Here is a 14965-nt window from a genome sequence, read left to right on the forward strand (position 1 = left end):
AACATATTGGGATGTGGAAGGAAACTGGAAATTGTTTTGAAAGTTCCCCTCAACCACAGGGAAGACATGCAGACTCCACACAGAAAGCACCCAAACAGAGATCTAAGCCAGTGAACTAAACAGAGTAAGATAACAGCGTTAATTGCTACCTCTCTAGCAGTACGCTCAGATGAATGTTGTGCAAGGGAATTTTGTCATATGTGATGTAGTCAGGAGTAAAATGCTTTTGTATTCTTCTTCATACTAATATTCACAGGATATTTATCAGTTTGCAGAAGGTTTTAATGATGATGCCCAAAGACTTCTTGGACATAGCCTGCTGAAAAGAATAAATGGAAAGATGATATGTATGAAAAATATTGATGCATTTTTTTCTTGTGTGTAAAAGTATCCAGTCGGGATGAATTGGTTGTGGAAGTACTGTAATGAAAACCTCTGTAAAGACTTGGGACAAGACTAGAACAAGGAATTTTATGGCCCTCAAAAAGGCAGGGCGAGTGCAAGAGGAAAGGTTAATTAAAAAAAAATACCAAATCAACCTTTGAAAAGTGAAGTGGTAGCATTCTTGAAATCATCTAAAGTCAAACAGAAGTAGGCTGTTCTCTCCTGGTAATTGTAAGTTTCTGTACCTGTATGACCTTAAAGAAAGCATATTATACAGATCGCCGTGATGTATTTAGCACCTAAAAGCTCAGATCTCATTGTTTTCTTTCAGTGTCTTCTGTCTCAGCCCAAGTTTTGGGCTATTCAAATGACAACATTAATGCTCAGGACAAAGCTTGAAAAGGGAAGTACTCGTCGAGTTGAACGAGCAATGTTGCAGACTCAGGTAAGGGTATTGCGTGGTTATTTTTGTCAGGTAAACTGAAGTATCTGTACACTGCAACTAGCACTGTATTTAAAAAAACTTTTAAAACCAAAAACGTGTTGCAAATCAGTCCTTACTTCATTGATTTTTGTTTACCAGCTTAAACCTTATCTGACTGCTGCTGAAGCCAAGACCATTAGGCTGTCATGTCATTTGCCAGATTTTGCTTAATACAGATAATGCCTACACTGTTTGTATCTAATTTTAGTGATTTTGCTTCAGATTTAAATTACTGTTTTTGTTTTTCCCTCCGGTGATGTAAGAGAAAAAGCAGACTAGTTATTTGCCTGTGTTTGCTGTTGAGGTAAAATTCTCATGTGTTGCTATTGGCAGGTCTGCTCTTTTGAGCTATCTCTGTTTTCTAGTGTTAGTTACGTAAGGATGTTGTGACTGCCTTCCATTGTTATAAATCAGCTTAAATCAGATCTGTCTCTACTGCAGAAGCCGGGGCCATCAGGCTAAGTGTCTTTTGCTAGATTTTGCTTAATAGTGCTAATGGTGCCTGTGGCATTGCTAGCTGATTTTAGTGACCTTGCTTTGAGTTTAAATTACTTTTCTTTCTGTTGGTAGAAGAGGAAAATGGGTAGTTTTGGGCTTGTAAGTGCTATTTAGGTAAAATTTCAGTTTGCTGCTACTGTTTGATATGCACCATTTGAGTCTTTACAATAAGACTGCGGAGAGCTGCATCTTCGAGTGGGAGCTGAAGGATGTGTAAAGCGGTTTCTGAAGTTATGCTACAGCTCAAATATGCTGGAAAGTAGATTTTTGTGTTGCACATAAAATTGGTTTGCTAGTTTTGTGCTTTTTCAGCAGTGCTGAACATTATCATCTGCGTTTTTACTTCACTGTACTTATAATTAACTGGAAGCAGTCTGTTCTGGCCTGCTGTGCCGAGTGGTTGTTATTCTGGTGGTTGTTATTGTAGTGGTAGTAGACCAATTGTTATTTCTTGGTATCTGAACACTATTTTCTTTAATTTACAGCTGTTTTGATTGGTTCCTTCTCTTTGCTTATTCGGATTTGACTTCACAGGGCCACATGTGTTGTAGCTGAAAGTACAGTTGTGTAAAATCTTACCATAACAGTAGAGAAATCTTGTTTACGCTGTACGAAATGTTTGTGCTCTCCACACACAATGTAGGGCATAAAATGGACGTACGAAAGCAGCTACCTAGAACTGAATTGCCCCAGAAGAAAACAGTCGTCATAGGACCAAGGAGTCCATACACATCCAGAAGGAAATGAGGGGATTGCAGGGAGGGAGCGAATACTGCAACAGTGAAGAGAACGACATCTAATGTTATAGTAAGATTTTACAGAGCTGTACTGTTTCCTTGTATATCTCTGTTGTAGTATTCGTGAGAGTAAAAAAGCTCAAGAAACAGAATGAGAGTTGGAAGGCTGAGAAGAGCCCTTAACAAACCCACATAAAATAGCTTCAGCAAAACCTGCTCTTGCCTTAGAAATCATATATAATTTATAATGCTTAGTGAAGGTATGCAGGTAGCATCTTCAAGGATGGAATTGGTGTCCAGCTCCTTGAAGGAAGGCATCAGAAGAGGTAAAACCCTAGTAGAATGAGCTGTTACAGAAGCAGACAGAGATTTGCCATGAAAAGAATAGCAAAATTAAATGACCTTAGATATCAAGGAGGAGATGGTTTGCTTAGAAACAGCCAAGCTCAAAGACCTGGGATGAAAAGAAACAAAAAGCTGATCAGAATTATGAATAGCCTATCCAAATATTACCTGAGCTGTCTGTGCAAATCCAAAATATGCAGGACCCTCTCAGTAGCAGACTGAGGAGAAGGGAAAAAGGAAGGGGGATGTACTGAGTGATTCAAGGACAACTCATTGATCACTTTGGGCATAAAAGAAGGATTAGTACAAAGGGACACCCTGTCACTGTGAAAAAAAAGGAGGAATGGCCATAAGGGCCTATAGCTCAGAAACCCTCCGAGCAGATGTAAGAGCCAACAACAAAATGATCTTCCAGGTGCAATGTTGCAAAGAAGCAGCATCTGTAGGTTCAGAAGGACCCTGAGTCAATTTTTCCAAAACAAAATTAAGGTCCAAGGAGGAGGAATAGGCTTTTTTGGAGGCCTAATATGTATGATGCCTTTAAGAAATTGCTTGACATCAAAACGAGAAGTCAAATGAGAATTCCAGAGCAGACAAGCAGAAATGGTTGACTAATGGGGCTTCAAAGAAGAGTAGGCCAAGCCAGACTGGAGCAACCCACACAAATAACAGAGGACCAGAGGGATTCCCACTGAAAGAGCGTCCTGGTTACAAGCATGGCACCGCATTAAAAATCTCTTCCATTTGGGCATATACGATTTTCTTGTTGAGGGTTTCCTTACCTTCTGCAAAATTCTGAGCACATCCTCAGAAAAAGAGGTGCCTAAAAAGGATCAAAACCCTATCACCCACGATTTCATTTGCAAAGTGGATAAGTGAGAATGGATGAGAGACCACTTGTCCTGTGTGAGGAGATCCAACCTTGAAGTAACTTGTAATGATTGCCCCAGCCAGATGCATTAAGAGGGGGAACCAGTGCTGTCTCAGCCAAAAGGGAGTCACTAACAGCATTTTTGGGAAGTCCAGCTGAATCTTCTGCAGGACTGTTGGAAGGAGAATGAGAGGAGGGAAAGCATAAAGAAACCCCTCCTTCCAGGGAAAGGAAAGGGCATCCGTCTTCCAGGCCAGATGGCATGGCACTCTGGAACAGAAGAGGGGAGGCAATATTCCTGAGGAATACCCCACCAATAGACAATGTCCAGAAACATGTCACTTTGAAGATTCCATTCGTGAGCCTGTGTTTCGGATCTGCTCAGAGAGTCTTCCACAAGATTGTGCTTTGAAGGAATGTATACTGCCTGAAGAGTTAATTGATAACTCAAACCCACTTCCCAAGCCTTAAGTGCCATCCTGCAAAGGAGGTAAGATTTTGTGCCTCCCTGCTTGTTGACATAACACGTCATTGTAGTGTTGTCTGTGTACACTTTCAAGGTGCCCAGAGAGAACATGGGGTGAAAAGCCTGAAGTGCCAGAAACAGAGCCATCATCTCTTTGATGTTGATATGGTCTGATTTCTGATGGAGAGGTCAAACACCCTGAACTTTCATGTGAAAAGGAGATGCCCCCCACTCCATGTCTGAGGCATTGGTGAACAGCCCCTGAGAATGCACTGGAAGCTGAAAGTGCTGGCCTAGGGTGAGAGTGAATTGTCAAATCCAACACTCAAATTCCTTCTTGAGACAGGGAAGGAGGTACACAGAAATTTAGAGGGTGATTATGCTGCAGCTAAAGTGGCTTGAGGTGCCATTGAAACTTCTGCATATGCAGTCTGTCAAGAGGAAGCACTGGAATAGAAGAAGCCATGAATCCCAGGGCCCAAAGAAACTTCCTGGCTGGCATGACAGTCTGAGGAAGAAGAGACCGAAAAAAAGGCTGTCAGCGACAATACCTTTGGAGGCAGAAGAGAGGCCAAGATTGGCACCATCTGAATCCTGCATACCAGATACAAATGATCCTGAGAGGGAGTCAGGACAGACTTTTTGAAGTTGATAGTAAACCCCAGACTTTGAAAAAGAGAGATGGTGAACTGCAGATCTTTCATCATATAAAATACAAGACCAAGAAAGTAAAGTAAAAAAAAAAATAAAAATAACCCCAATGTGGGGTACTTATCTGGTGTTGCTAAATATTCAGTACAGCAACAAAACTTTCAAACCAACTAGTAAAAATGGTGTTTGAACTGGCAGCAAAAGAAGTTCTAGGCAGTTGTATCCCTACATCCCTTTTATGCCCTATATTTTATGCGGGAAGCATAAATATGATGTATGATGCTAACAAAATCTCTTTTGAGATTATTTATACTGGCTGAGCAATGGGCTGCCTAGGGGGACATCCCTTCTGTAATGAATACTGCAACAGTGATATAGAAGGACATCAGTGGGTACCATGTGCAAGTTAAATTTTTCTATTAAGTTAGTACCCCTAAATCTTCTTCTAGACACAACCATGCACACTTCCAAATCTGTTTGCACTGATCTGCACTAAACTACAGTTTACTGCACTGCTCTGCAGGTCCAAGAAATGTTGCTGTTCAACCCTTGTATTCAGGTATTCACCACTTTGGGGTTATTAACCCCCCCCTTTGCTTCTAATTTGTGTTAGTGCTCCCTCAATTCTGCTTTATTCCCTTCTTAGGGTTTATCTCCTAATAGCATTAAACTTCATGTAGATGCAGGCAGCCAGTCCTCTTCCATTGCCATCTTTCTAGTATGTGGTATCCTAAGGCAGTGTAGGAACTACCTCATGTTCACTGAAAATAGATTCCACCTGGGAGAGGTGTAAATGCCTAGGTAATTTGGACACATCCCTCTTCCAGCTTACAACATGCAGCGAGCATCGTTTTGTCATACTCCTACCCATACAAATGCAACATTCTGATGCATAACACAAAAATGTCTTGTACTGATGCTATTAAAAAATCCTTACCTAAACCTTTTAGAATTCTTAATTCTAAGTATTAGCATAAATCACCAACAACTCCAGTGTTTAGTACTGATACCCCTCAACATACAGAATAAGATTGTAGCCACTGTTCAAGCAGCCTGTGCCTTGCCCTCAGTCTTTTTTTCTGCATTTTTCCTGGTTCACTTGATTATTATTTAGTCTGCACACTCAATCACCCAATGAACGTGTACAGCCTTTCTTTCCATGAAGAGTCAGATTAGGAATGAGAGCAGTCATCTGTGCAGTAGAGCATATTTTTTGTAATTATGTCCTCCCTTCCCACTGTGCATTCGCAGAGTGACCAAAGGGGTTTACGTGGGGTGATGCAGCACAAGTTCATGCCTTCCTCCATGTGATGCAATCAAAGGCCCTGCTGCACTTGCAGAGAGCATCCCCTATGTGAACTCCAGTGGTTCACCAGGAATTGAGCTACTGAGACACATGCTTCCCCTTCTTCAGCAAAGAGAGGTGAATAGGCTAAGCCTCATCATTCCTCTCCTGCCAACTTCAACAAGAACCCAATACACTTATTAAACTGGGGTCACCTGGGTCATAGTCAGGACTTTGTACGCCAGTGCCTCTGACTTTGGTGCACTGGCATGAGTTAAGCTGGGTTACTTGTTTCTATACTAGATTGCTTGTGAAAGGAACACACTCATTTAGGCAGATTCTGACATGCTGTTAAAATGAAAATTTAGTTCCCTAAAGATACATCAGGAGGCATGTGGTACTTTGGTCTATTCCTTATTGCAGTAGTGAAGCAACCATCTTATTTCAGAGCATGCACTGGTTCTTGGAAAAAAGTAAGGAGTTGACGAGTTGATGGTAGGTGTCTTTTCAGGGGGAGAAGGTAATAACCCCTTGCAACAGGTGGTGTGTAGCAGAAGTATTGTCTTGAAACAGAGGCATACAGTAGGGCACCTTCAAAGTGTGTTAAGATCAGAAAGTGGAAAGTAAACCTTGAGTTCTGCGAGTCTTTCATGTGTTTCTGCTACTGGCTACTTTTGTCTAAGAATCACTGTAGTCTCAGAACTATTTCCTTAGCTACTAGAGTATCTCTGGCTGTGGAAGAAAGTTTTACAAAGCAGGAACTTCTGAAATAAGAGCTATTCTGGGGGGGTTACACCAGGTGACTAGGATTGTGTAAAGAAGTAAAAGGTTAGACATCATGGAGTTGTAGAACTCTGTACAAAATAGCTGGAGAAGTGGTACTAAATGGTATATCTCACAGCATCACCAGTAGTTTTACCTTTAGTTTTTCAGGTGCAGTTATTTGTTTAGCATGTAGCTAAATTTAGAGAAAGTACTGTTGAGTGAAACACCATCATGTTTCATTTTTCCAGAGTGGTGATGACAGTAGTTCTCTTGGTTTGCAGTGAAGGTAACATATTAGCTTTTAGATCATAAGGTTAAGAACAGAAGCATAGCTCGTGAAACCAGTACCCAGGGCCAGTACTGTGAACCAGCATCCCATCTCTTTAGCTCTTCAATTGAAGAGTGAAAAAAAAGTGAAAATAAATTTGCTACGATGTAAGAGGTTGGCTTATTATAGTTAGATCTATGCCCCCCCCCCAGGTGGGCAAAAAAAGAAAAAAGACGTTCTGTCTACTGGCACGCCAACCAGGAGGCCAGCTACGTAACTTGCTCCCCCCACCTTAGCCATTCAGGTTCCGTATCTGTGCTCTGACCCAGCCCTTCACCATATTTAATTTAAAAAAAATTTCTTCTTTTAAACTGTAGCAAACTACTTGCTGTAAATGTAGTTGCTACAGTTTATATGCTGCCTGCATGGAGCACTATAGCATTCGTTTTAGTTTTTTAAAAAAAATCTTCTTTTTAAACTCTAGCAAATTGCTTGCTACAGATGTAGTGCTCAGGGTTTACTTAAGAAATTTTTTTTTTTTTACTTTTAAAGTATAGCATACACTTGCTATTTAGACCACACACAGTGTGTGTGTTGTCTAAATAAAAGATGGTATTGCATTAAAGAAAGAGTAGTGCCTTGCCAACACTGTGCTTGGGGCAATTGCCCCTCTTACCGTGCCATAGCTATGCTGCTGGTTAAGAATATAAAAAGTAAGTAAATAATCTTATCAACACCATATATCAAGTATGTTGTTTCTTTCCAAAAAGAAAAAAAGGAAAAGATTTTATGTTTATATGAATTAAATTATCCCATTGAATTTTAGCCGTATTAAGCAAATGTAGTATCATTATATTTATCCAGAAATTAGGATAGTTTAAACCAACATTTGTAATTGTCAGTAAATCAATCAATCACTCGGTCAATAAATAAATAGCAAAATATTTATGTATGGTACCCTCAAAAATGTTCATAAAATATTGCAGTGTTATTTATTCATTTATTTACCATTTGTTAGCCATGGGGAGTGAACTGGTCCATGGATCTTTTTCAGTCATGACCCGATCAACATGGCAAGAATCTTCACATGGTACATAGTAGTCAGCAAATGTCAAAGACATTTATATGTTTTGTAATTGCCAATTTAACAATAGTTTTAAAATCAGCAGTTATCAAACGCTGCCATGAATAGACAAGCATATTTTTTCCAAGCAAATAGTTAATATGAATTACGGAAGAAAAAGAAATCACAGCTTTATGAATCTGTTCACATTTAAGTTCACTTTAGCAAAGCTGTTCACGTTTTTCACAGTGCTTATAATGGAGCATATGGTAGTTTAGCAGTAGCCGTATATAGTAAAATAGTTTAGTGAACTAATGCGTGGCACATTCCTCCTGAGTACAACAAATACTGTAATGATTACTGTAATTAGAATTGTACTAATTGTAAACTCCATCATAATGATTTCTGTTTGCCTCTTGCATCTTACACTACCATATTTAGTAAGGACGCAAAAGTCCGATCAGTCATAGATTTTGCTGTCATTTCTGCCAAGCTGTCTTTGAAAGGGCCTTCTCCAAAACTCATTCCTGCCACCTGGAACTCTCTTCCTACAGAAATCTGATTATAGGTTCATAGGTAGGTACTAGGCTATTGGTCCTAGGGCCTATATAAGCCTAGCCAAAAAGGTACTCTGGCTTTCTCCACCCAAGAGTTCCTGTCAAGCAGAGCCACAGAAGTGATCCCCGGAGTGAATTTCCTATTTCCCATCCAATCATCAAGATTTTTCTTGAAGAGTGCTAATGAGGAGCTCTGTTTGACATAGTCTGTTTGAGAGTATGGGAAGTTTCTGGGACAGGAATCTATCCATCCAGCATGTTCTGTTTATTGTGGTGACAAGGTTTAGGTCCCTACAGCATGTAGCTCGGAGGGATTGGGATTTCGTTAAGTGGAGCATGTCCAACAGCTCTGGGTTTGACATAGCTTTGTATGTTAGAGATCGCCTCTGAGTAGGCGATATGCGATGGAGTAAAGATGGAGTTTTTTGAGACGGTCTTCATAGGGCATCTGTTTGAGGCCAGTAATCCTCTTAGTGAGTTATTTCTGTGGCCTTTCCAGTTGTTGTAGATGTCTTGTGAAGTACATACCCAAAGGGGTGTTGTAGTCTATAATGGGTCTAATGAGTGATGAGTAGAGGGGAACAATGACCTCTTTTTTTCTGGATGAGAAACATTTTGTAAAGAGGTGTGCCACGAAGAAGGATTTCCTGACCACTGTGGCGATGTGATTATCAAAGGTGAGACTACTCTCCACCTGTGTCCTAAGGTCTTTTATCACACTTTTGGTGTTAAGTAGACTACCACCTATGTGGTAGTTCATGGATACAGAGTTTTTACCAAAGGGGATGACAATGCACTTATTGGCATTGAGCTCCAGGCCATGGCTTTGACATCAAGCATCTGTCTCAGTGAGGCCCTTTTGTAGGTTGTCTACATCATTATGAGTTTCGATTATGGCTCCTAGTTTGCAGTCGTCTGCAAACTTCGTTAGCCAAAGACCTTCTGTGTTAGCCTGTACTTCAGAGAAGTAGATACCAAACAGGAGAGACCCAGAACTGAATCTTGTGGTACTCCACTTGTCTGAAGTTGGATTTGGAATCTGCTACTTTCACAGTGTGGGTTCTGTCTGTGAGCCAGTTGGCAACCCATCTTGTGACATGGGGATTTATACCTAGTTTAGTGAGTTTATCTATAATTCCAGAGTGGGGGATGTTGTCGAAAGCCTTGGCAAGATCTAGATAGGCTGTGTGAACCACCTTACCCTCATCTATGGCTTTGGTGACTGCTTTAAAGAAGTCTGTCAGGTTTAGGATACATGATCTGCCTTTTACAAACCCGAACTGGGTGAGGTCCAGAGTTTGGAGAATATTGATGCCTTTGTTTATGAGTTCCATGATGATATGTTCCATGGCCTTGCAGACCAGGCTCATCAGACTAATGAGGCGGTAGTTCCTGGGGTCCATCTTGGCTCCCCCTTTCTGGAGTGGGATAACCGTTGCGGTGCGCCATTGAGTGGGCACAAAGCCTGATTACATTGTTACCCATAAATTCACCTTTTAAAACTGTTCTTTGTAGTTATTTACTTACTTTAAGATTTGATAGCAGAGGTAGAGCATTGATCCTTTGGGTCTGTTTTCAGACCTTACCAGGGAGTATGTACTCAAGAAGTATATATTACAGTGAAAAGTTGTTACATGTTCACACATGTGAAGATAATACAAAAGGGAGAGACAAAATGATACATATTATAGGATAAAAATTATTTGTACATATTTTAGTACATAGAAAATAGAAAAAGGTAAGAAGTACACATTAATGTGACATTTCAAATTGCTAAGTATTAAATGCTAAAATTTACCCCAACATTCAGTAGCAGAATTTTCTTGGTAAATTGTAATGGCCATGTGTGTCCTCCCTACAAATATATACATTTCTGAAATGGCAATTTCATTTGCTGCTGCACTTTGAGTTTCCATATGAAGAAGGAAGAAACATAGAATGCAGTTTTGTATGTGTGGTGGAAATCCAAGGTAATATATAGTGTATGTGGCTAGGGTGGGGTGCAGTCTTTGAAATGCTTTCATTTGGCAGTTTTTTGCTAGATTGTTTTGTTTTAGGTTTCCAGAAGGAGAACTAAGTTTTGCTGTGTTCTTTATGTTTGAGGAGAGGGTTTCCCAGAGTTTGGGACTTAAAGTAAACATGTTTCACTGAACAGGATGTAGTTTGTTTTGGGGTATGTGATGAGAGGGACTACTACAGAAAAGTGATTAAAGATTTTAATAACACTAACTGATAGTTATCCAATGATTCATTAAAGGAAAAACTCCACCTTCTCCTATAGTTTAACTCAACCATTAGGTTGTTTTTCTCCCTATAAATATGATTCCATTAGTGTGCAGGCACCTGAAAACTGCTTATACGTTATAAAACTTTCATTTCCTTGCCTTGGAATGAAGGGAAGGGAAAGACCACCCACTTTTTTTTTTAATTTAACTTCTCACACAATTTGCAGAGGAATTTGTCCACACCTGCATAACATACCAAAGACACAGAGAAAATTGTAGTCTGGTACAGCTGACAGTCTTGTATGGGTAATTACTCATGCTGATGTCAGGAGCTCAGGTTACTGTAAACAAAACAGAGAGGTATGAAACTCTTTTACATTGTCTTTATTGTGGAGAGGAAGAGAACTTACACTGATTCACATCTGTTTCCAGTGTAGCTATGCCTATCATAGCAAAACAGCACAATTCGATCAGTCAATGGTTCAAAGGCAGTTTTCACTTCTTTTGACAAATTTACTTTAAATAGCATCACAGTATTGAAATGCCAAGATTTAAACTTTAAATGTTTGTTGTTTATACTACTTTACATTTTAAAATTACTTGAATATAGTATCAATGACATGTCTGTGACATTTAGAGAAAAGTCAGAAAATATTTTTTCTTATAATTCCTGTAAAGTATCAGCACATTTATCAACGTGTGGGGGCATGGGGCTGTCAATTCATCTTGGACTACAAAAAGATACTTTGAAAAAAAGGCCTGCAGTTTAGCTAATTTGTTGGATGTGGCTTTGTAATAGGTTCATAGGTAGGCACTAGGCAATCTGCCCGAAGGCATTTATAAGTAGCCGGAATGTGTTGGCTTTCGCCACCCCCTTAGATTAGTTCCCTGTGCCTCTGTCCAGCAGAGCCATTGAAGTGATCCCTGGGGTAAACTTTCTGTGTCCCATCCACTTGTCAAGGTTTCTCCTGAAGAGGGTTAGCAAGGAGCTCTGCCTAATGTAGATTGGAATCTTGTTCCAGAGCATGGGAAGTCTCTGGAACAGGAATCTATCCCTCCAGCATGTCCTGTTTATTGTTGTGGTAAGGTTTAGATAAATTTTTAATAAATATATGCGAAATAAGGACATTAGAATTATGAAGCCTGACAAAGGGGGCGGTGTTGTGGTTTTTTATACTCAAGAGTATAATACACATTTACACAACATACTACATGGTTCAGGTCATTATGAGAGTGTATCCATTAATCAGATAAATATTGGATACAAAAGAATAGATTTGACCCTGGAAGAGTATCTCATTGACAGTAGAATTACATATGAGACATATTCATTTTTAAAACAAGAATTTCCCATTTTGGCAAAAATGGTGGGTATTCCCAAGGTTCACAAATCTATTGAACATCCACCATTCAGACCAATAGTGTCAGGTTCAAATTCTAAAACATTTAAAATTGGTGTCCTGATCGACAGATGGCTCAAACACATGTACAAAGGGATCCCACACCTTGTCAAGGATTCGTGGGATTTCTTAAAGAAACTCACTAATGATAAATGGAGTGCTAATCTCATTTTCTTGACAATTGATGTTGTCGATTTATTTTCATGTATTCCCAAGGACATTGGACTAGAATATTTTGCCAATAGTTTAAGATGTTTTTCCGGTCTCAGTTGGGATAAGATATGCCTGATCTGCGATATGATGTCTTTAGTGTTAGATCATAATTATATCGCATTTCAGGGGGAATACTTTAGGCAAACACAAGGAGTCGCTATGGGAGCATCATGTGCACCCATTTTTGCGAATTTAGTGATGTTGTCATGGGAATTGGAATATTTGTTTAAAAGTCAATATTATGAGGACATAGAGTTTTACGCTAGATACCTTGATGACTTGTTCATATTATGGAAGGCTCCTGTGGACAAGATAGATGAGTTTATGACTTTCCTTAATGGTACTACGGGATTCTTAAAGTTTACTCATAATTATAGCATCAATCAAATAGCATATTTAGATGTCTTGGTTAGTCACCATAACGAAGGATTTTCATCCAGTATATATAGAAAGCCAACTTTTTCTAATGACTACATTCATTTTACCAGTAATCATCCACCACATATTTTTCGTAATGTGGTTAAAGGGCAATTTATTAGAGCAGCCCGGATGACATCCTCATTTGAGGGATGTGAGATAGAAATCTCTAATATATGTAAGCTTTTCCAAGAGCGTGGGTACCCAGAACACATGGTGAAGGACATTTCCCAATATGTCCTTAAGCAGTGGGGGCAAAAATATACTCCATTATTGGGTAAATTTGAGCAGAATTGTTATGAGTATAAGGAACATAATGAGTTATCAACACATAGGGTTTGTGTTTTGACGTTCACTCCCTTTGTACACGCTATTAAGGAGATATTACAAAGACATTGGGATGTATTTATTAATCATAATATAGGCCAACAGTGGGACCATATCCCCAGATGTGTATATAAGACAGCACCCAATTTGAAGAAATTATTAGAAAAAGCTGGTAGTATTAAACAGCGGATTGACTATAATAAAGGTACTAGGAGGTGTGGCTCTTGCAATCAATGTAGATATATTAATGAGGTCACTAGTATTAATCTTCAGGATATCAACCACACCATTATTAAATGTAGAAATGGTAATTGTAACACTAAGCAAGTAGTATATTTAGCAACATGTACATGTTGCCCTGCTTACTATATAGGAAAAACTGAACGTTGTTTCAAAAAACATATATATGAACATTGTTATAGTATAAGAAAACAGGATAGCAACAATGCGCTTTCTAGGCATATTATAGAAAAAGGGAATGAACATAATTTTGTATTTACCATTATAGATCAGGTTATATGTTCCCCAAGTGGGGGGAATTGGAAAATGATGTTAGCACTACTTGAAAGTAAATGGCCGATATTTACTGATGCAACTAGATTTCCTGGTATAAACGATCACATCAGTATAAAATCATTCTTAGTATTAGAGTAATATACACATTTGGTATTTTTTAAGTATTTTAACATTAGTGTTATACTTTTGTGTATAGTTTTGGTATATAACATAGGAATTACATAAATATTAGTACAAATATCATATGTCATTCAATTATTTATTGATATGATTCAATATTTTAATCAAATGCATTACTGTAGTTTTTAGAATTTTGGTGCGCTTTTTCTTATTAATTAAGATGTTTGAGTATATATACACTGTGTTCTGTTGATTTTATGTGTTCTGATGAAGACTGTTTTATCAGTTGAAAGCGCTTAACATTAAATTTTTCTAAATTTTTCAACATTTCCAGCGTTGTTGGTCGAGTGGCATTATTTTCCTTCTGTCATCATCCTGTTATATTGTTGCTTATTATCAAAGGAGAGGTTACTATCTACTTGGGTCCCCAAATCCCTTATTACGTCTTCCGTATTTAGGGGGCTACCACCTGTGTGATAGTCTGTTGATGCTTGAGGCCATGGTTTTGACACCAGGTATTTGTCTCAGTGAGACCCTTTTGGAGGATGTCTGTGTCAGCCGGAGAGTCAGTTGTAACCCCTAGTTTACAGTCGTCTGCGAACTTGGTCAGCCATAGTCCTCCTGTGCTTGCCTGTACCTCTGAGAAGTATATGCCGAACAGGAGGGGTCCTAGGACTGAGCCATGCGGAATGCCACTTGTAACCGGTTTCGAGTCAGACCTAGCTCCCACAACTCTTACCATGTGGGTTCTGTCCGTGAGCCAGTTGGCAACCCATCTTGTGATGTAGGGGTTTATGTTCAGGCTGGTGAGCTTGTCTATAATACCTGATTGGGGAATGGTGTTGAAGACCTTTGCGAGGTCTAGGTAGGCTGTGTGGACCACCTTTCCCTCGTCTGGGCTTTCGGATATTGGCAAAGGCTCTTGCTACCCCCATAGTGCCTTTTTTAGGCAAGGCTCAAAAGACAAACCCACCTCCATAGGTATCACAAGGGATAAGAAACTAAGAGTAATGCTACTCAACGCCAGAAGTCTAAACCTCAAGATGCACGCACTCGAAACTCTCCTTAGCATGGAGAACATCGATATCTGTGCAGTAACAGAAACCTGGTTCAAGGCTCCCGAGAGCACCCCAGCACTACCAGGTTATACCTCATACCATGCTTTTCGGCCCCAAAACTTGGACCGAATCACAAAAGGAGGAGGAGTATCAATATTCGTCAAAGATACCCACACCTCCAGGTTGGTGGCACAGCACGAAGCATCAGAGACTATCCATGTGCAACTAACTGTGGGTAAAACTGCCTTCCAGTTTATAGCCTGCTACAGATCACCCTCCCAAACACAGGAACCCCACTCGGCCTTCCTGAGAATA

The 14965-nt window shown here is 39.6% G+C and overlaps 1 protein-coding gene across 2 annotated transcripts in view; it reads left to right on the forward strand.

Annotated features, from left to right (window-relative positions):
• The window catches only part of TTC27 (tetratricopeptide repeat domain 27), a 2723583-nt gene that overhangs the window by 1286361 nt on the left and 1422257 nt on the right, over positions 1–14965 (forward strand). For both annotated transcript variants that reach the window (XM_044058498.1, XM_044058490.1), the window contains one exon: positions 716–829. In XM_044058498.1, the coding sequence (XP_043914433.1) occupies positions 716–829 (114 nt within the window). The remainder of the gene's footprint in view (positions 1–715; positions 830–14965) is intronic.

Source organism: Protopterus annectens, chromosome 1.part2 (genome assembly GCF_019279795.1).
Source record: "Protopterus annectens isolate FY-2018-M chromosome 1.part2, PAN1.0, whole genome shotgun sequence".
Classification (NCBI taxonomy): Eukaryota; Metazoa; Chordata; order Ceratodontiformes; family Protopteridae; genus Protopterus; species Protopterus annectens.